The sequence below is a fragment of the Tenrec ecaudatus genome, chromosome 5 (genome assembly GCF_050624435.1).
Source record: "Tenrec ecaudatus isolate mTenEca1 chromosome 5, mTenEca1.hap1, whole genome shotgun sequence".
Classification (NCBI taxonomy): domain Eukaryota; kingdom Metazoa; phylum Chordata; class Mammalia; order Afrosoricida; family Tenrecidae; genus Tenrec; species Tenrec ecaudatus.
In genome coordinates this window covers 169475931-169499025 of record NC_134534.1, presented here as the reverse complement: position 1 = coordinate 169499025, position 23095 = coordinate 169475931, and the positions used below count along the sequence as shown (strand labels likewise).

At 45.3% G+C, this 23095-nt stretch overlaps 1 protein-coding gene across 1 annotated transcript in view; it reads right to left on the bottom strand.

Moving 5' to 3' along the window:
* Positions 1 to 303: 303 nt before the first annotated feature.
* The window catches only part of PODXL2 (podocalyxin like 2), a 60304-nt gene continuing 37512 nt past the window's right edge, over positions 304 to 23095 (bottom strand). The window contains exons 5-8 of the mRNA XM_075550910.1: positions 6489 to 6645; positions 5746 to 5807; positions 1693 to 1872; positions 304 to 988 (exon numbers count right to left, since the gene is read on the bottom strand). Of these exons, the coding sequence (XP_075407025.1) occupies positions 776 to 988; positions 1693 to 1872; positions 5746 to 5807; positions 6489 to 6645 (612 nt within the window). The 3' untranslated portion in view covers positions 304 to 775. The remainder of the gene's footprint in view (positions 989 to 1692; positions 1873 to 5745; positions 5808 to 6488; positions 6646 to 23095) is intronic.

The window sequence follows — 23095 nt, the reverse complement described above, 5'->3', positions numbered from 1 at the left end:
CGAGCCCGGCCGCCGCTCACCGGCGCGGCAGGACCCGAGGGGCCCGGAGCTCGGCGCCACGTGATCTCAGACCACAGGTCACCCCAACTCAGCCCTCCCTGCCCGCGAAGCTTTCTCCCTTTATCCATCCCACCCCCACCTAACGCATTCCTCCGTGTCCAGCAGGTGGGGGCCCTCGCCCCGCCATCCACTTCCTCTAGCATCTCCCCGCTGCCCGCCCCACCCCGACCACAGAGCCCCCAAACGCAGGCGGAAAGAATGAGGCGGCAGGCGGGCCAGGCTCAGCGTCGTCTCCCGGACGGTTTAATGGGAGTCCCGATGGGCACGGTGCGCTGATGCCCTGCCCCCCAGGCGAGCTCGGCGCTAGAGGCAGTGGCTGTGGGGGCAGGGTTCCGCGGGGGCAGGGAAGGCAGGGTCCTGTCCCAGAGAGAGCTGCCCTGAAGGGCCAATGTCTGAGAGGCGGACTCAGTCTCAGGGCTGCGGGGTGACGGGTGGAGTGGGGTGGGGAAAGGGCAGGGGACTGTGCATAAGACCGTTTTGTAAAGTTGGCGGGGACCCCCCCTACTCCCCGAAAGTCAAGGGCCAGACTGCTGAATGGGTGGCTCGGGAAGACCCCAGAGGACAGGGGAGGCGCGAGGTCGGAGGTGGCAGTGGCCTGGCCTTTCGTTCTGGGCGCCAGCCGCGGGCGAGAATGGGGCTGGGGGCAGCAGGAAGCAGCGGCTACGCTAGACCACCGGAGGTCTCAGCCAGCCTGCAGCATCCAGGCCAGGGCGCCTCACAGGTGGGTGTCTTCCTCGAATACGTCTGAGTCCTCCGGGTCCCGTTTGCCCCCCATAAGCGAGCTCCAGCCACCGGGGCCATTGACAGCCCCGCCTCCATTCAGGCTGGGCTGCTTCTCCTGCATCTCCGACTGGCTGTCGCTGGCCACGTCCAGCGTGGGGTTGTCGTGGCAGCCGTTTTCAACGAAGCGCAGCTCCTCGCCATGTGACTGCAGGCAGGTGGGAGAGGGCTGCTAGACTGGCACACCTACAGCCTCCACACGCCCGACCCCAACTGCCCTGGTGCCCACACCCCACCTCCACCACCAACAGCACAGTCAAACGCCAGCATGATCCTGGCTCCAGCATTTCCTAGCTTGCAACCTTGAGTGAGTCACTTCACTACTTTTTTTCTTAGCAGGTAAAGCAAAATCCTACACAGGAATCCCCAGGGCACCTGTCCCCAACAATCCTAATTATCCCTCCCAATTTCCCCATTTTCTAAAGGAGGGGGCTGGAGACTCATGAACAGCACCAGGGGACCTTTAAAGGTAGCCAGAATTTATGGCCCTTACTTTCAAGAAGCCCCTAGACCGAACCCTCTTCTTGTCCCACCCCCACCCCCCACACTCCCTGGGCCAGAGATGGCCCTGCCATCAGGAAGCACTGCTGGGTTCCTGTGGGGCCTAGCACTCCACGCAGCGCCCGTGTCTCCCTGCAGAGGCAGACAACTGAGTTGCCAGGCTCTGGGAAAAAAGTGCTTTGTGTACATGTCTCCGCCCAAGTCCTCACGATAGTGCTGTGGCCAAGGCTAGTTACTCCTTCCCACCCCCACTCAGAAGAGGAGGCCGAGAGCTGCTCACTCTTCAGTGGTACCCACACTCAGCTCAGGCCCTGCTGCCCTCCCCCCAACCCCCCTCCCCCCCAGACTCACCACATGCTTGAGCTTGGGCAGCCGGCGCTGCCAGCAGTTGTAGAGCAGGCCAAGCACGATGATGCCGACACAGACGGCACCGATGACCACCAGCACCACAAAGAGCGTCCCATAGTCACTGCGCACCTGGCTGGGCCGCGCCTGGCAACTGCTCGCGGTGGAATAGTTCTGGATGCCGATCTGAAGGGATGCCGGAGAGTCAGGCTCCTCAGCTGGGGCAGTCAGCAGAGATTGCCAGGTCGGGACGCTGGGGCTATGGCACTCTTTGAGAAGGAGCAGGCCAATGGTGGCTGCAGACCCTGATGCCTCTCCAGAGGCTTCGGCCTTGGCCCCTTAGCAGGGGCTCTCTGCTCTGTCCCATCCCAGTAGCTGAGAGCACTACCAAGCCCTTCCCAGGTCCAAGTTCTAGCCCCTTCACATCACATCCCCACCCTATCTCCATAGCTTCTGTCCCAAACCAGTTGGTGCAAGAGTCTGTGGCCCTAAGGGGAAACCGATCGCGACGATCAACATATAACCCCCTCCCAGGGAGACAGACAAGAGAAAAGTGTGTGAAGGGAGACGGCAGTCGGTGTAAGACATGAAGAAAAAAAAAAAAAGATCAATTATCAAGAGTTCATGAGGGAGGGAGGGTGGAGGAGGGGAAATGAAGAGCTGATACCAAGGGCTCACATAGAAAGAAAATGTTTTGAAAATGATGATGGCAACATATGTACAAATGTGCTTGACACGATGGATGGATGGGTGGATTGTGAAAAGCTGTAAGAGACCCCAATAAAATTATATTTTTGAAAGTCTGTGGCCCTAACCCTCTGCTAAGCCTGGCCCTCATGCTGCTGGTGGCTAGATAGTGTAGAGAGCACCCAGCCCCATCAGCACCAATGATCTCAATTTAAAAAGGAGAAAAGTAAAGGCAGCAAAGACCCACTTGACACCATCCTCTACCTACACACAACCACTGAGTCTAGCCCCAGAAACCACTTCCACAGGAAGCACCACTGTGGATGAGTCAACTTCCCATCCCAGGGGCAGGCCCGCCTAATAAACCACCACTGACCTCCCAGCTGGGTCCACATGTAGTCTGGGTTGGGCTGCCCACCTGGGCCTACCTTCTCTGGCTAAGTGGCTGCTATGTCCCACCAGGCCAGACAGACCCTCTCCCATTACCTTCCAGCCACAGCTTTTGTTACTCGCTCTAAACGACACTTACTAGCAAGAGAGAAAAGCCGAGAGGGAAGCACATCCTCATTTGAACCATGAGATCCCTGCATATCGAACCTCCTTGCCCCGAAAAACAGCTTTGACACCAGAGGAGTGTGCAAGGAGAGGCAACAGCAGAACCAGGTGCCAGAGGATAAGACAGGGGCAGGCTTTCCAGCTCACGGAGTAAGTGAAACACTGGTTTGGGGCAGGAGACTGGATTGTGAATTGGGTGTGTGCAGGCACTTAATTGGGAGAAGTGGGTTTGCTGACCCACTGAGCTAGAACTGGAACGTGGTGCTTTTTGGTTAAGGTTTACAGTGGAGTAGCATGCCCTTTGGGCATTTATTGGCAGTCCAGAGAAGAGCTTTGTAACCTTGCCTGAGTAAGAGAAAGGCTGAATCAAGAAGCCTGCCTGCAGGCATAGCTGAAACTGTGCTGACTGAACAATACCCTGAATGATTCTTACATGAATTGTAACTTGTTAACTTTTCTAATTAACCCTAAATCGTGAGTATCATCCATGAGTTGTGTGTGGCCATTTCAATGAATTGCCAAACTCACCCACAGAACTAGAATGCCATGGTGTCAGAACAGGAATGGAGGGTGGAGACATGCCTGGCTCCTGCTTTATCCCTTGAGAATGCACCATATCACTGTGGCCCCTACACCATTTCCTTACTCACAGATTGGAATCTTGGGCAAGGGAGGTAAAGGTAAAGTCATCTATCATGCCTTTTGGCCAAGTGGGTCTGAATTATATGTCCTCCCCTTCAGTGTGCCCAGTAAGACCAGAATACCAAGGGGCAAGGAGAAAGGACAGAAGGATCTGTAATAAAAGGGTGAAGCAATATGTGATCCAAGGATTATAAATAATAAAATCCAAGTTCAGAGGAGGAAATTGTACTAGAATTAAATTTTGAGCACCCAGTTTTCAGAAGGCTACAGATGACAGTGAAAGTCCCAAATCCATTTGCAGAGTCCCCGAATTACATGAATTAGGTCTCCGTTGAACTCCCTCACACCATTGACTAGGGATGCAAGTAGTCTTGCCCTCAGATAGAATGCATTGGAAAGTGGATTACTGAAGATATAGATTAAAAGAAACATCATTTGTTTTCCTTTCAACCCATTTTAATTTGTTTAGTTTCTATTATCTTTTGATTTCACTTGGATTGGGGTTTTTCTGTTTTATTTTGTTGTCATTGTTAAGGGTTTTTTTGTACTACTTTCCTGATATGAAATCCAGGATAGTTAATCCAGTTCCTTGGGGTTATGGCAGAGGCAGTTAGAGGGTAATGGGAGTTAATAGCAGTAGGTACAATAATGAATAAAATGTTCTAAAATTGATTGTGGTGATGATGCCCAACTCTTTTAAATATATTTAAAGCAGTGGATTGCACAGTACATGAATTATATACCAATGAAACCGTTCGGGGGGAAAAAGGTGAGATGAGCTGAAGTCTCCACAGTCCCCAAGGTGTTCATGAGCCCAGAATTTTAAAAACTGGAAAAGCCCTCATGGACCAATCCAGGTTCAAAGTTTAGCTCTACCACTTACTAGCCGTGCAGTCTCGGGCAAATCATCTAGCCTGTCGGGGTTTCAGTTCACTCATCTACATAGGGGTGCCACCAGGATTCAGCAGAGGGGTTATTTAATCCTCATAGCCCCGTGGGATGGGGAAAGGATTCAGTGAGCATCTGTGCAGGCTGATACGCAGCACTCACAATGCTCACAAAAACACAACACGCATTCCTGCAGGTAGCAGATAAGGATGTGGAGGCCCAAGATTACACACAGCTCATCTTTGATGTCCAACACTGAAAAGCCCCCAAGAATGAACTGTATTTCATAATTAGTGAAAATAGTTTAGGAAAATGTTAGTTATCCTCAGAACAGCATGGACCTCTCTTTGAAGGAATGCATTATGCGGAACAGAAGACTGGGCGGGCCCCTTCCCATAGACCAGTGGCTTTGCTCCACTCTAGTCGCCCAGGTTATCTCCTCAGCTCCGCCTCTCCAGGACCTGCCAGGCAGCTGCCAGAATGCCTTTGGGTTGGAGTTGTCTCTCAGGATGACAGGGCTGGTTTCTGGACTTGACCTATCATCTCAGTACCAGATCCCGGGCTGGATGAGTACTCAGATTTCAAACTCACTGCCATTGAGTTGGTTCCGAATCAGTGACCCTACAGGGTAACTGTTTATGGAAGTAGAAAGCCTCATCTTTTTTTTCCCTCGGAGCAGCTGGTGGTTTCAAACTGCTGACCTTGTAGTTAACAGCCCAAGCCCTACCACTAGTCTCAAATTGGAGACGACTTGCTTGATGGCTTACCTCCATGCCTCCCATTTTCTCCTTCCTCCCCACCACATGTGGCTCCTGGAACCACATCATGTTCTTCCATCCCTACAAGTCCCTGCACAATTCCTTCGACCAGAGATAGTGCTGTTGTCTATCCAGAACTTCTCATTCAACCACCAAAATCTCTCTTAGAAACCACCTCTTTGCATCTTTTGGTAACCATTCACTGCATACCTCTAAGTTAAGTGCTCACGTGCTTGTCTTTCCACTGGACCTGTGTCTTAGGGAGATCTTAAATAAGAAGACTCCCAAGAGCAGATTGTCAACCGAGGCACTTAATTTTCCCACAAAAACTGCATTTAAAAAGTGCTGAAAAACTCGGCTTATACACAAGTATATACGGTATCATTCACCCCCTTGAGCCACACATTATAAGCAGCCTCCTGTCCTTGAGAAAAGCCAGCCCTGCTTCCAGAGCATGCAGGAATGAGGGCCGGAGAACGTCGTCAGTGAACGGGGTCCTGCAGCCCACCTCCACGTTCCTGACTCTTACCTCCACCAGGCTCCTGCGGATATCACCCAGCATGGAAAGGACATCTTGAGTAGGCATCACCCCTGGTTGGAGGGAGAGATACTCATTTATCAACATGGACTTGGCTCCAGAGTCCTGCCTCCACAGGCTCCCTGCTCCCTCCTCAAACAGCTCCTGATCTAAGTTTCATAGCCTCGTGGCTATCTCCTAATTATACACAGGTCCTCGTGCTACGTGAACGCCAGCTCTCTCCTATGCCTACTTTCTATTGAACTGAGCTATTAAAAACTATTTAGTGGACTCTGACTGTGAGACAAGTGTAATTCCAAAACCCCACGCTGCTTCATTTCATGCCTGTGTGGAAGCCACACCTTCCTCTTATTGCTAATAACTAACTCCCACCCTCCACGTCCTCTGCGGCACAAAGCCTGCCGGAACTCCCTAATCCTCAACTAAGGAGTCCCATCAGTGGCTCGTCCTACTGTCTGAGAGCCCAAGTTCAAAAGCCCTGTTGCCTGTGTACTTTGCTGCCGCTCTAAGGAAGACTTCACGAGGCCTTGGGAACTGGTTGGATGAGTACTAGTGGACTTCCAATTGCGGAGTACTTGATGAGCGGGTACTTCCATAAGGTCTCTCTACCGCATGTGGTTCCTAGCACCACACCATACTCTGCCATCCTTACAGTCTGTTAGTTCACACTACCTTCCTGGGTCCCCGCTCCACAGGACCACACCCGTCCCTCTTACCTGCCTGCCTTCACTCACCCTGCTTGCCCACCAAGGTCATTAGCAAGTGCTGCTCCTTCTCGCTGGGTTTGCTCAGGGAGATGTGCCAGTCCCCATGGTGGCCGGTGCCATGGCGGGGCAGCACCTCCTCTACCAGGGCCAGGAGCTGCAGCCCTCGGTGCCGCCGGAACACCTCCTGCAAGGTCAGAAAGAAGCCCACCACCCCGTCCTCAGTAAAGGAGGAAGGCTCTGCTGGCCTCTCTGCCCCTAGGTCTGGCCTCCCATTTCGACCTCAGCCCAGAACCTAAATGTCTAGGAAGATGATCTGGGCATTCCCAGGGAGAAAGGGTACTCTGGAAGTTAGTGCTTGACAGGAGTTTGGCCTCCGGGTGTGGTGGGAAAGACGGGGGTGGGGGTGGTGCACAGTAATACAGATTCATTGGTTCACTGGCAGCCTCCAGGAGCTCTTTCGTGCCCTGTGCTCCCAGTGTGCGGAAGGCATGAGGCCTGCCTGAAGACACGTACAGCTTAGATGGGAAGGTGGTTACACCCACATACGATGCCAACCCAAGAGACGGAGTGCACGAAGAATGAAATGCTTGCGAGCTGACATCAAGGACTTCAAGAGGGAAGAAGATGTTTGGAAACTGGCTGAGGTAGCAATTGTAAAATACTGCTGGATGTAATTGAAGTATGGAATGCTATCTATATTGGCTCCCAATAAAATGCTTTTTAAAATAATAACTTTTAAAAAAAAGAATGAAATACTGTGGAGGAAAAGCTAATTGTGTGTTAGTTTTCAAGTGTGTGTTACTGGAGATGAACAGATGAAGAACTGACACAAATGCATTTATCAGCGGTTCTCAACCTTCCTAATGCCGTGACCCTTTAATACAGTTCCTCATGTGGTGGTGACCTAACCATAAACTTATTTTCCTTGCTACTTCATAATCGTAATTTTTCTACTGTTATGAATCAGGTGACTCCTGTGAAAGGGTCACCCCCCCAAGGGGTCACGACCCACAGGTTGAGAACCACTGGCATATATCAATATTCAAACTCTAAACTCACTGTCATTGCGTCTGTGCCAACTCATACCAACCTTATAGGGCAGGGTGGAACTGCCCTCTGTTTCTGAGACTGTAACTCTTTGCAGGAGTTCACCACCACGGAGCTGAAGGTGGTTTCAAACTGCTGGCCTTGTGGTTAGCAGCCCAAAGCATAACTATGAAGGGTGGGAAATAGCCACCATCATCCCTTTTCTCTCATTGCACAGGTACTGTCCACAGTGAAGTACTCTTACGGAGGTAGCGATGACAGGAAGAATTAAAAAACATAAAGGTGGCTGAGACATGAAAACAATATGAATTTACAAGTTATCAAGGGGTCAAGAGGGCGGGAGGGAGGGAAAAAAGAGGAGCTGCTACCAAGGGCTCCAATAGTAAGTAAATATTCATGAAATGATGATCACAACACATGTATAAATATGCTTGACACAATTGATGTATGGAATATTAGAGTTGAAAGCGCCCCCAATAAAATGATTTTAAAAACAAAAGTTGGTTAAAAATGGCTACACCTGGGATATGAGCCTGGGAGATCTATTTTTCATGTGACACTCTCTTAAACTGTTTCAATGGTTTTCAATCACATGTATATGCAATGATGTACCTTAGAAAACAGAAAGCCAGGTCCTGGAACTGGGTAGGAACTCGGTACTTTCTTGCTATCTTCTCATTCGCTCCATCTGGAAATGACCCTCTTTGGGTCTTGAGGCCATTTCCCACCTCCTCCACTATACCAGCCTTCCCATCTTCTACACGTGACATCACCAACCTCCTGCTCTGGCCTCCAAAGCCTGACACCCCCTTTCCAGCCACTCAGCTATCTTTAGGGGGCCAGGCATGGCCCCAGTCTAGCTCTGCAGGAGCTCCTGCCAGCCTTCGTTTCTTTTCTGCTGAGCCTGCGGCTCTCTGGCTGTCATGCCATGCTGTGCTAAAGACACCAAAGTGATTAAAGTGCTGGGCCTCTGTCCCTTGCTACCATAAGTGCCAGGCACAGGCTCAAGGTTCACTGGTTTAACAGAAAGCCAAACTTGCATAAATTTGGGAGAAGACTGGTGCCTGAAAATAGCCACATAGCAACAAGGAAAGCCCAGTTCCTAAAAATCCCAGTTTCTTAACCATCCTCGTGTATGTGTGTGTCTGCACACGCACGCGTACACACGCGCTTGTGTCAGTACCTGCTTGAGTGAGGGTGGGTGTCCAGTGGCCAAGCAGAAGTCCTTCCTGCTCCACCAGGTGTGCGCCCCAGGTCTCCCGAGATCAAGAAGCCTACCTAGCTTAAACCGAGGCCTATCATGTTAGATCTAGGATGGCCTATATAAATAACTATGTGTCATGCCATTTATTTTATAGATGGGAAACTGGGTCACACCGAGGAAAGGCCCTAGCTTTGAAATCAAAGAAATCTGGGTTCAAATCCTAGTTCTGCTATTTACCGGCTCTGTGACCTTGAGCAAAATAATAATGCACATTCCTGAGCTTCAGCCCTCTCATCTGAAAATGTAGGCATGTTCCTAATACCCTAGGCTTCCTGGGAGGATTTTACAACTTTAATATTGGTGCTGAGGCAACTGTATATCCCAGTGGAAGAGAAAATATGCACCATGATTCATACCTTAGGCCATACACCGAAATCAACCAAGATGGGGTATAGATCGGAAGCTTTTAAAAGTAAATGTAGGGACTAGAGAGCACTCAAACTGCTCGTGATTGCATAATCCGGTTTAAAGGCAATATAACCGTGGTGTGTGGGGGGAGGGGAGGCTCTAAGATGGATGTGGTGGTGGTTGTACAACTCCTCTTGATGTGATTGAACAATTGAAATGCTCAATTGTATGACGTGTGAATTATGTGCCAATAAAACTGTTGGGGGAATAAAAGTAAGCTTACAAGGTAATCTTCATGATCTTGGAGTAGGCAAAGCTCTCCAAACAAGTCCAAAATATACTTACCGTAAAGGAAAAATAACAAATTTGACTATATTATGATTAAGTTTTTAAAAACTTAAAACTTCTGTGGATGATAAGATACAATGATGAGAGTGAAAAGGCCACCCAACAGTGGGAGGAGGTACTCACAGTACATAAAATGAGGGCTTGAAAGAGTTCATGGAAAAGAGAGTTAAAAAGATCATGGAAATTTCCATAAACTTTTTTTATTATTTGGGATTTAATACATACATATCATTCCATATTTCAGTCACATCAAGTAGAATTGTACAGTTGCTACCACAATCAGCTTCCAAACATTCCTTTTCTACATGGACTCCTTGAAATCGTCTCCCTGCTACCCCACTCCCCCACTGTACCCCCATCCCCCCAAACCCCTTATTTATTTGCTGTCCCTATCGGTTCATCAATCCTGAGCTTCATATACTAAAATACGGAAAAGCATATAACACAGCTTCAAGAGAGTGACCTCTATTGACATGACACCTCTGAGATACACTCTAAGATGAACAAACAAAAACTGAACACAAAAATACAAACCAAAGGTAGAGAAATTTTGTAAACCAGATCAGCTTTCCAGCCCACATCATGGAGTTGGGGACGGAGGAATATACTGACAAAGTTTTAAGTGTTCGGGTCAGATTCATGCCTTTGACCTTCTACACTGCTCTCTGCCAAGCACTCTGCTTAGTGACCACTGTCCTCCAATCCCTCAATTATAGAGGGGGGGTGTCCTCCGGAGGTTTATTTCCTAGGTGATTCCGCCAGTGACTCTGGGGCTCCCACTGTCACCCATCGCCTTCTGCACACTGAATTCTCACAATGTAGGCTCTGATACTGATCCCTCCTTCGACTTTGGATTGTACAGATTCCAATCCTTCAGGGACTGATGATGGGGTGCTCCTTCCATGTGGATTTCGTTGACATCTCACTTAGATGGCTGCTTGTTTGAAGACCCCAGACACTATTTTATCTGACAACCGGGCACCATCTAAAGCCTTCGCCACATTTTGCTATCACACCGTATCTCCTGTGTCCCCTTCCTGCGGGCGAGTATCGAACAGGGCTATGATGTAGAACTAATTATTCTTAAGTTGGAGCTAGGATTGTGTTCGAGCCCAAATCATAAACTGTTTGAGTTCGTTTGTACAGTTGACAGAAATCTCAAATACATAGTCCATAAATAATTCTTACCAAACTATAATAAATAATCATGCTTGATCTATTAAATTATATGACATATGAATTATGTGCCAACAAAAATATTTTAAAACTTTTTAAAGGTAAGTAATCCCACAGGTAAATGGGCAAAGAAGAAAACTTCAATAGGTACTTCATGCAAGAGGGTTCACAAATGGGCCAACAGCGTATGTGAAGGTGCTCGATTTCATTGGCCGCCAACAACCTACATATCAAAACCACAAAACACTACATACCTTCCAGGTGAGTGAGAAAGAAATGCAAGGCCAAACATTATCAAAGGCAAGGGGAAACCTGAGCTCTCATACACCGCCAATGGGAGCGTCCGTTTGGAAACTTCCTGATGAAGAAATTGTTGGACATGTGCATACACCGTGCCGCTGCAAGTCCACCCTCACACATGTGCCCATCAAAAAGTGTGCCACTGTTCACCAAAAGAACTGGCCAGGGAGGTCCACATAAACCTAAATGGAAGCCGCCTAACTGGTCAACAGTAGGCTGGATAAAACAATTAAATGCAATGCAGAAGAACATACAAACTTCAAGTACATACACTGCAAGTTGCTCAAATAGGTCGTAGAGAAATTCTATGTTCAAACTCCATTACCATGAACTTTTTGAAGTTCCCTGGGATGAGTAATCTCACAAAGTGCTGTCTGAATAAAAGGCTAACACAAAATGTTGTCGTCGTTAGGTGCCTAATCGAGTCCATGAAGAGATTAACTGGCTGGTCTCCTCTCCTCCTCCCTCTCTCTGCACAGACGTGGCTGCTGAGATCATGGCCATCCCAGAGAACAGACTTGGACTTGATGGCACCTAAAAATAGCAACAACAGATCACGGTGGCGGCAACAATGGACTCAAGCAAAAGAGCAGGCTTGAGGAGGAGGGACATGAAAGGACAGCACCTTGAAGACAGAAAAGAGGTGAAGAAATCACAAGGGAGGTGCTGTCAGCTCAGCCATCCAAACAGATGAGTTTGAAAAATGTTTCCAAAAATGGAATTGCAGATTTGACCAATGTATTAAGTGTAATGGAGAGTACTTTGAAAGTGATAAGGTTGTTTGGTAAAAAAATTTAAATACATAGCTTTGGAAAAAAATGAGATTAACTGACTAATAAATACATGAGGCCTCCGAAAGAGAGACATTGAGAGGAAAAAAATAAAGACCAGTGGATTTCTAAGAAAAATAATGAGGCGTGAGAATTGGGCAATATCAAACAAAATTGCATATGTAGTGCCACTTCTAGGAACTGACTCTAAATATATGCCTCCAACAATAGCAAAATACACATATTCAAGGTTTCACTGTCCGTAGTTATACAATATTGGGACTACTTACATGCCCAACATAGGAGAGATTAAAAAAGAAACCATGGTGTCAGTCATACACAATGGAGTACTATTCAGTTGTAAAAATTATTGAAGCTCTTCAAATTGACATAAAACCATTTCCAGAATAGAGTGTAAATAATGTGCTCTATGATAAAATTCTACATCCACCTGCTTATTTCTGTGAAAGAGCAGCAGAGGCAGGACAACCAGAAATGCATGTGAGCAGTTACTAGAAGAGAGCGGAAGGGTCCAGCGTGAGAGATGATGGAGAGAAAGTGATGATTCTGTAAGCATTAAGTTTTACATGATTTAGATACTTAGCACCACATTAACGTTTCCCATACTAAAAATATAATGCAGTTAACTGTGATGGGAACATACCCTAAAATGGAATACAAATAGAAACAAACTTAACGGTCTCAAAAAACAAACAAACAAAACTCCTATCCGATTCACTGCCATCGAGTCAGCACTGACCCATAGCAGCCCTATCGGACCGGGTAGAACTGCCCCTGCAGGTTGCCAAGACTGTAACTCTTCTTTGAAAACAGTTTTATCGGCACGTAATCCACAGATCATATTAGTCCAATAGTTCAATCATATCAAGAAGAGTCGTACAATCAGCACCACAATCGATTTTAGAACCTTTTCTTCTTTCTTGTATTCACTGTTATTAGGTCCCTCCTGCCCCCTGCCCTCATCTTCCCCTGCCATGCCCACAAGAAGCCATTAATCCAGTTATTGTCTCTATAGATTTACCTGTCCCAGGCAGGGTATGCTTCAAAGTGGATTAATGTGGATTAAAGTGGATCACAGAAATCCTGAAAGAACACTTCAGTGCCAAGGGCTGGATCATCAATGTGGTGAAATTAGTTTACGTCGCCTTTTGCCTTGGTTCTCTGGAAACTCGGATTGAGATGGTTCCCTCTAAACCAGAGGGTTGGTGCCTTCTGTCCAGGTAGATTGGCATTTCCCATGTGAAGTGTAAACAAACTGTGCTTTGATACTTTTTGCCTGCCCTTGGGCTACCACTGAGGCAGCTTAGAGAAGAAGCTGAATTCTTCTACCAATTCTTATTTCAAGTTTAGATGACTTTAAGGAATTTCCCCAGACCAACACATATGGGCTCAGCCACACCCACATCTAGTTAATTTTAAACATGTGGCACATTACAACAGCTTATGTCGTTTTCCATTTCATCCCCCTGCAAGAATAATATGCTTTTGGTTTCTCCTCCCTCGTCCTGCAGTATTCAACATTTGACCGGCTCGGACTGAACATAGGCAAGGGCGGCAGACCAGACATCTGTGATCTCAAGTAGATCCCAAGAACAAAGAATATCTACGCAGAGGACCTAAATGTGAGAAACTGGCACATGCGCACCATTCTATAAGTAATGATACCTCATTCAGTCCCTGTTTTGAACAATCATTGCACATATGCCCACCATAACCCCACACATAGGCACACAACTCCTGGAACTCTCCACCTCTGTTCTATGGATACACACAATGTCCTTCCCGCCCAAACTCCCTAAAAACCTCGCCTTTTCCATAGTCAGGAGCCCTGGTAGCATAGTGCTTCCATGTTGGCCTATTAACTTGCAGAGCAGCAGTTCAAAACCCCTGCTGCTCCACAGGAGAAAGGCAGGGCTTCGTACTCTAGTTAACAGGTACAGTCTCAGAAATTCACAAGGCCAGTTCTACCCAGTCCTGTCGGGTTGGGATGAGTCAGAATTGACTCAATGGCATTGAATTTGACTTGGTTTTCTCCTACTCTAGAGGGAGATATTCTGTGCTGCCTTAGGCACTACATTTCTCCCCTTGTAAGATGTTTCTCTAAGCAATAAACCTTTTCCAGGTAATTCTGATATATATATACTTGAGTATAAGCCTACCTTAATACCAGCCAAGGTACCTCATTTTACCACAAAAACTGCTGGAAAACTCGGCTTATACACGAATATATATATGATATACATATATTTATATATATATATATATATATATATATATATATTGTGCCAGGAAGGTGCAGTAAACATGGCTAGGCTGTTATTTCTACGGAGCTGGGAAAAGCCTTCCATTGGACACTTGCTCCTGTGATTAGTGTGCACTTTGCATGAAATGGTCAATATTTGTATGCAAATGAAGTGACTATGACTTACTATGCATATTAAGTACCTGTAGCCTACTGAGAGGGGATTAGTCAGTTCCTGACCCTGATAGTATGACTATGTCTTAAAACTGATGAGCTGATTTTATACGAGGGGGTACACCAAAATGGAATTTCTTTTAAAGCTATTCACTCAATTTTTTTTTTTACAATACAACCTTATCACCTTCAAAGTACTCTCCATTACATTTGTCAAATCTGCAGTTCCATTCTAGGAAACATTATTCAAACTCATCTGTTTGGATGGCTGAAAGCACATTCCTTGTTTTTTCTTCACCTCTTGCAGCCATCAAATTGCTGTCCTTTCATGTCCCTCTGCAATTGCGGAAACAAAAAGAAGTCCCACCGAAAGAGAGCAGGTGAATAAGGTACATGGGGCAAGGAGGGCATGCTGATTTTTGCCCCAAACTGGCTCACTGAGACACCTGAGTGAGCAGGTGCATTGCTGTGGTGGCTAAACCAGTCCTCTATCTGCCACAAACCAGGCCTTTTTTGTCTCACTCTGTCATGCAATCTTTTCAGACGCTCCAAACAGAAAGCTTGATTAACAGTCTGACCTGGTAGAACGAACTCCAAAAGTACTATTCCCCTCACATCCACAAATCATTGTCTTGATCTTGATTTCACTTGATGAGCTTCTTTGGGACGAGGTGACAATGGCATCTTCCACTGGCTTGAGTGATGTTTGCTTTCAGGGCCCTGAGAATAGCACCATGCATCAGAAGGACATTGGGCCTCGATTCAAGTCCTCCCTCAATGCAACAACACTTTGCTCCTAGTAACCTGGCATTCTGTGATGCTCACCTTCCTGGCACAATCACTGAAGACAACATGGGTGCATAAGCAAATGTGGTAAAGAAAGTTGATGGTGCCCAGCTATTACAAGATATAGCACCTGGGGTCTTAAAGGCTTGAAGTTAAACAAGCAGTCATCTAGTAGGGAAGCAACGAAGCCCATATGGAAGAAGCACACACTACCCTGTGTAATCAAGAGGTGTCGACAGGTTCAGGTATCAGGCATCAGAAGAACCAAAACAATTATCAATGCGAACAAGGGGGTTCGAAGTGGAGACCCAAAGTCCATCTGAAGACAACTGGACATCCCCTCACAGAAGGGTCACAAGGCAGGGATGAGTCAGCCAGGGTGCAGAATAGCACCAATGAAACACCCAACATTCCTCTGGTTCTTTAATAATTCCTCCCTACCAGGCACAGGGAATCCAGGGCGGATGATCCCTTCAGGACCAGGGGTGTGAGTGGTGATACTGAGAAGGTAGAGGGAGGGTGGGTTGGAAAGAGGGAACCGATTACAAGGATCTACAGGTGACCTCCTCCCTGGGGAACGGACAACAGAAAAGGGGGTGAAGGGAGCTGTCGGACAGGGCAAGATATGACAAAATAACAATTTATAAATTATCTAGGGCTGATGAGGGAGAGGGGAGCGGGGAGGGAGGGGAAAAAAGAGGACCCGATGCAAAGGGCTTAAGTGGAAAACAAATGCTTTGAAAACGATGAAGGCAAAGAATGTACAGATGTGCTTTACACAATTGTTATATATATGGATTGTGATAAGAGTTGTATGAGCCCCTAATAAAATGTTTTTTTTAAAAAGAATGGGAGACAGAGGATAGAAGATGAACAATGTCTCCATCCAGGGAAAGCACTGGGAGAACTCAAAGGTGAGTAAAACCCAAGCCATTCTCAATCCCTTCAGGCATCAGAGTCTTGAGAACTGAAAACCTGCCACACCATGTACATCTTGGCATGCAAGATGCACCAGGGGCAATGAGTAAACTGCAGACCCAAAGTCCATGAGACAGTTTCAACATCCGCACTTCCAAAAAGCATCTGGCTACACTACTTCCAAGACAGATGTTGGTTCTGTTGTGGATCAAGGGGGAATGAAGACAGAACCCTAGCAGTGAAGAGAGGGTGTGGCCCCAGCTTTCTCATCATGCTGATTTCTCAAAATAACTTAGTCTCTGGACCCTAACAACATAAATAAGGGGTGGGTGTGCTTAAGTCAGACACACCTTAGTCCTAAAGGTGACATACTTGTTTTTCCAATACTTTAAAGAGGTCCTTTGTTGGTATGTCCAAAGGACTACATCATGGATTCCTTAGCTCCAATTCCATGAGTGTTGACCGTGGGTCCAAGTCATATGGAACCCTGGACACACTTGAACACTTTCTGTGAACCAGTTGTGAGGATTTTTATGTTATGGTGTCATCCACGCGGAAGGATATAGACTTTGAGCATCATTAATCACTCAAGTTCTCTTCACTTTTAGCAGGTAACATTGTGTCATCTGTTTTTTGCAGGTCACTAACAAGTCTATCTTCTAATCCCAATTCCCCATAGTTCTTTAGGCACTATAATGTCTTGTATTATTTATTCGGCATACATATTAAATAAGGAAAGTAGAGGGACCTAATCCTGATGTACCCCTTTCCTGATTTTAAAATAAGCTATAGCCCCACATCTGTTCAAACAACTGCCTTTGATCTAGTACAGGTTTCATATGAACAGAATAAAGCCCTAGAATTCTTTGCAGCGATATCCATCATTTATGATCCACAGTCTTTAGAGACAATAAAACAGAAGTAAGCTTTCTGGTATCCTGTGTTTGAGCTAAGATTCATCTGACAACAGCAATGACAGTCATTGCTCCATATCCTCTTCTGAATCTGGTTTGAATTTCTGACAGGTCTTTGTCAGTTTACTGCTGCAAACTCTAAAAATATATATTGTTTGCATCATTTTAATTGTATGTGGTCTTAATGTCACTTTTCAATATTTCCCACATTCTCTAGAATCACTCTTCTTTAGCTTGGGCCTGAATGTGAGTTTCTTCCTGTCAGATAGCCAAGTAGTTCGTTGTCTTTCAAGTCTCCTGGCGTGGATGACTGCACATGTCCAGCTCTGTGTCCACTTGTTAAAGCTATCTCAATTGTGGGGTAGCTAAAGCAAGTGGGAGAAAGGATAAAGTCAGGAATGGAATAGAAAATTGTAAAGGGCAGCTTGGAAAGACAAAGTCAAGTGTTACAACGAAATATACAAAGACCTGGTGCTAGAGAGCCAAGAAAGAAAAACGCACTCAGTCTATCTTAAACTGATAGAACTCAAGAAAAATTCAAGCCTTGAGCTAGGTTTGAAAATTGCGTGGACAAAATATTGACTGATGCAGGAAGCACAAAAAGAAAATGGAAATAATACAGTTACTGTACCAAAAAGAACTAGTCAACATGCTACCATTTCAGGAGAAGCAAGAGCCAATAGTCCTTAAGGAAGAAGTTCATGCTGCATGGAAACCATTAGCCCAAACCATGAGCTATGGATTAATGGAATACCCATTGACATGTTTCAACAAGCTGATAAAGACATTGAAAGCACTCACTCATCTATGAAAGGAGATTTTGCGATGTAGTACCGATGAAGAACACAGCTTTCCCCCAGATCCTGGATGCTTCCTCCCCCCAACTACCATGATCCGAATTCTACCTTGCAGGGCTGGATAGGGCAGAGACTGTACACTGGTGCATATGGGGGCTGGAGGCACAGGGAATCCAGGGTGGACGATACCTTCAGGACCAGGGGTGTGAGGGGCGATGCTGGGAGAGTGGAGGGTGAGTGGGTTGGAAAGGGGGAACTGATTATAAGGGTCCACATGTGACCTCCTCCCTGGGAGATGGATGGCAGAGAAGGTGGGGAGAGGAGACTCCGGATAGGGCAAGATATGACAAAATAACAATCTGTGGATTATCAAGGGCTCATGAGGGAGGGGGGAGCAGAGAGGGAGGGGGGAAAAAGAGGACCTGATGCAGAGGGCTTAAGTGGAGAGCAAATGCTTTGAGAGTGATTAGGGCAAAGAATGTACGGATGTGCTTTATACAATTGACGTATGTATATGTATGGATTGTGATAAGAGTTGTATGAGCCCCTAATAAAATGTAAAAAAAAAAAAGGAGATTTTGAAGGCAGCTACTTGGCCAACAGACTGGAAGGGATCCATATCTGTACCTATTTCAAAGAAAGGTGACCCAACAGCATGCTCAAATTATAGAACAGTATCAGTGAGAGGGCACGCAAGTGAAGCTTTACTGCAGCTGACCGAATGACAGCCGCGACAGTCCACTGACAGGGAACTGCCAGAGGTTCAGGCCAGATTCAGAAGGCATTTGGAAAAGGGGTATCATTGCTGATGGCAGAGAGACCTGACTGAAAACAGAATACCACAAAGATGCATGCTTGTGCTTTATTTACTATGCCAAGGCATTTGACGGTGTGGGTCATAACAAACTATGAATGGCCTTGAGAATGGGGATCCAAACACACTTCACTGTGCTCATGCGAACTTGTACATGGACCAGGAGGCAGTTGTGTGAAATATGGAGAAGAAACTAGATGGTGCCTAGCTATCGGAAAGAATTGTGTCTGGGGTTGTTATTTATTTATTTGTTTGTTTATTTATTTTTGTCTGGAGTCTTAAAGGCTTATTTTTAAACAAGCAGCCATCTAAGTGAGGTGCCAACTAAGTCTACATGGAACAAGCACACCAGCCTGTGTGATCCAAGGATTATAAATAATATAATCCAAATCTAAAGGGAAGAACAGCATCAGATCTGAAATTGTGCACACCTGGCTTGCAGAGGACTATGGATAACAACGGGAACCCAAAATCTATTTGCAGGGTTCCCCCATGGATTGAACTTCCAGTGAATCCACTCTGATCATAGAGGAGAGATGCGAATAGTCCTGATATGAGACAGAGAGCACTACAAAGTCAATTATGGCAGAAGTAGTTAGTATTTTATCACGTAATCTCCCTTTTGACTAATTTTAAAGCTGTTCCAGTTTTAAAAGTGGGGGGCGTGTAACACGTGGATTCAGCCCCTGGTGAGTCCCCTCTGATCAAGGACCAGGGATGTAAGTAACCTTGCTATCATGCAGAGAGCATTGGAAGGTGGGTTGTTGAAGATGCAGTTAGCTGAAATTTACCACCCTATCATTGGGTCTCCCTTACGATCCATTTGGATTTGTTCTGGTTTATATTATTTTCTGCTTTCTTCTCTATTGAAGCTTTTATCTGTTTTGCTTTGTTGTGCTTGCTAGTTTTTTGCTTGTTTTTGATGTTTTTCTATGTATGAGATCCAGGACAGGTAGAGGATCTATAGAGTCAGTAAGAGGATTAATGGTTCCGAGAGTATGGTAGCGGAAGGGAAGGGGGAGCTAATGATGATGAGTACAAGAATGAAGAAAACGGTCCAAAGCTGATGGTGGTGAAGGTTGTGCAGCTCTTCTCGATGTGACTGAATTATTGGATTGTATGATATGTGAATTGTATGCCAATAAAACTGCTGGTGGAGGCGGGGGAAAGAACACTAGACAATATGTTAAAGAAAAGAAGAAGAAAAGAAATGTGGCTATCACCCAATTTTAAACAAAGAGAGATCAAATGATACACTGCATTAAGTAAACCTGCTCACAGACCTCTTTAGTGTTGAAAAGCAAGGGCATTACTTTGAGGAGTAAGGAGCCCGGAGGAAAGCCGGTGCAGTTGGACGACGGTGCTGGAGAAGAATATGGGAAGTGCTGTGGACTCTCAAAAGAATACGCAAGCCTGCCTTGGAAGGCTCCGTAGAGGCAGGGATGGCAGGACTCATCTCACAGACTTACACATGCTGTCAGGAGACGCCAGTCCCAAGAGAAGGGCATCATGCCTGGTAAATTAGAGGGGCAACAAAAAAGAGGTAGACCCAGGACAAGACGGATGGATACGGTGGCTGCAATAATGTATTCAAACATAAGAACAATCGCGGGGATGGCGCAGGACCAGGCAGTGATTTGCTCTGCTGTACAAAGGGTCACTATGAGTTGGAACCAACTCAATGGCACCTAACAACCTAAAATTCTTCAATATTACAACCCGAGGCCTCCTGGATTGTTTCCTCCGGTTCTTTCAACGTGAGGAATGCTGAGCAGGTTCTTCCTTTCTTTGATCTTTAACTCCAGGTCTGTGTACTCTTCATCATCATACTTTACTTTGTCTTCTTCACTCGGCCTTTAAAATATCCTGTTCAGTTCTTGTACTTCATCATTTCTTCTTAAAACTGTTGTTGTTGTTTGTCGCTAGGTCCCATCAAACCTATGAATCAGAACAAATCACTGATCCTACACTATCGTCACAATTGTTATGTTCAAGACAATCTTTGCGGCCACTGGGTCAATCCCTTTTGTCGAGGGTCTTACTATACACTTTACCAAGTCCGAAGCCCTCTTCCAGGAACTGATCTCTCCTGATAACATGCCCAAAGTATATGAGATGAAGGCTCGCCATCCTTGCTTCTAAAGAACATTCTGGCTGTACTTCTTCCAAAACAGACTTGGTTGTCCTTTTGGCAGCACTTGGGTACTTTTTAATATTCTTCACCAGTACCTTAATTCAAATGCATTGATTCTTCCCTGTTCTTTATCCAATGGCAACGTTCACATGCATATGATGCAACTGAAGACACCATGGTTTAAGTCAGGCTCACCTTAATCTTCAAAGTAACTTCCTTGCTCATCAATATCTTAAAGAGGCTGTGTGGATCATATTTACCCAGTGCAGTACATCATTTGATTTCGTGAAGGCTGCTTCCATGCGCACTGATTATGGAGCCAAGCAAGATGAAATCCTTTAACAATATCAACCTTTTCTTCATTTATTCTGATGTTACCTATTGGTCCAGTTGTGAGATTTTGATTTTCTTTATATATTGAAGGCTGCAATCCCTGATCTTCATCAGTAAGTGTTTCAAGTCCTCTTCACTTTCAGCAAGCAAAGCTATGTCATAGAACACAGGTTGTTAACAAGCCTTCCTTCAATAAAACGTTCCATGCCATCGAGTTGATGTCAACTCATAAGGACCCTATAGGGACCCAGAACTAACTGCCCCTGTCACTTATCGCCTTTTTCTCATGCATGCAGTCCTTGATTTCCTCCCACAATATGTCTGGTCTTTGGGCATTAGTGTTCAGTGAGCCAAATCTATTCATAATACAGGTTATAAATTCATGTGGGATAATCTTAAAGTCTTATTTTGGCTCTTATAGACTTGATTTAATTTGTATCAGTTTCAACGTGAACTTCCATAGGAGTAATTGATGGTCTTTTCGCTAGTCAGCCCAAACTGATGCTATTGAGTTTCTCCATTGTCTCTCTACAAAGATGTAGTCAATTTGATTTGTATGTGTTCTATCTGGTTTGGTCCATGTGGATAGTAGTCATTTATCTTTCTTAAAAAAAAATTCCAGAGTCAATTCCAATTCAGGTAGATAGCTTCTATTTCTTCCCTCAAAGCAGCTGCTGGGCTTGAACTGCTGACCTAGAGGTTAGTAGTCCAATACTTACTAGACAGCACCACCAGCTCCTTCAAATAAGTCATTCATTTTGCACATTTTTACCATGTGATCTCCAACAATGTTTCTATCACTGTGATGATTCAGTTTGGAGTCCACTTTGCTCCACCAAGGTGTCACCTAACATAATATAAACAACTCCGTGATGGAATCTCCTATGAGCAGTCAAGCAGTTGTAAGACAATGAGAATAAAGTGTAACTGGAAGGAAGTCTCTTCAGGTCTGTGGCCTACTTCTACATAAGTAGATGCTGTGGAGAGCTTATCCCCTTCTTGCTGGTTGGTGCCAATCCTACTTTGAAGAGACAGTCATATTCTGAGTGTTTTCCAACCTGAAGGACTCATCTGGCACCATATGAGACAATGCTCCACGAGCCCAGTGTTTCTCTTTTTTTTTTTTTTTTTTAAGTAGATTACCAGGTCCTCCTCAGGCTGTCAGTCCAAAAGTTCCGCTAAAACTCCATGTGTGACCCAGCTGGTATTTGATAGATTCGAGAATTACAGCAACACTTGGCATCCACAGTCTGACAACCTGACTGCTGAGAGGTGAACGTTACTGCTACTGCTACTATTTTACAATCACGATCTAGAAAAAGCAGCAAAGCTGACACAGAGCTACAATAATTTATCTAAGGCTACGGCACTGTCAAATGTAGCAAAAGATGAGAAAGGGTACATGCTCAGGTTAACACTGAAAATAGATGATTTACTCATAAAATGTAAAGCTGTGTGCTAAAAGACTACCTTAAGATCTAAAAGTGAAAATAAGAGACTGTGCTTTAAATATCCATTGCTCTTTATAGTAAAGAAGAAAAGCCAACTGGTTCACATGTTAAGGAAAGAATTAAAACCAAAAGAGGTGAATTCAAAAAGGAAAAAATGGAAAAAGGTTAAACCATAGCTGGGATGATATACAATCAAAGCAAAGAGGAACCCGGGATTCTAAAAGATGTACTCCTGAGGAAACAGCTACCAAAAATTTGAAGCCATTTAAAAACAGCATACTAATAAAGAAAAAAAACCTAGGCAAAATTAAGGCATTAAAGCTACTTAGGAAGGTGTACAATGCCTGGTGGGGTTTGATCAAGTGCAATGTATCCAAGAGGAATTACTGAGAGCCACATGGAGTGTGAGCACAACAGTGAGACAGGAGGAAAAGGAAATAGAGGAAAGAAGTAAGAGGCAAAACCTATTTATAGAGGTATAGCTCTAGGCATGTATATGTGTAAATATGTTAATTTATAACGAAAAGGATAGAGGCCAATATACATATATTTATATGTTAAGTATTAAGAGCAGATGGACTTTGGACCTCTACTCAAGGCCTCTCTAAACACAAGAACACTTTGTTCTAGTAATGTGGCAATCTTTGATACTCACCTTCCTGACACAATCACTGGAAGAAAAAAAATGAATGCATAAGTAAATGTACTGAAGAAAGTGGATGGTGCCTGGCTATTAAAAGATATAGCATCTATAAATGCCCTTTGCCTCCCAACTCTTTCCTCTATTTCCTTTTACT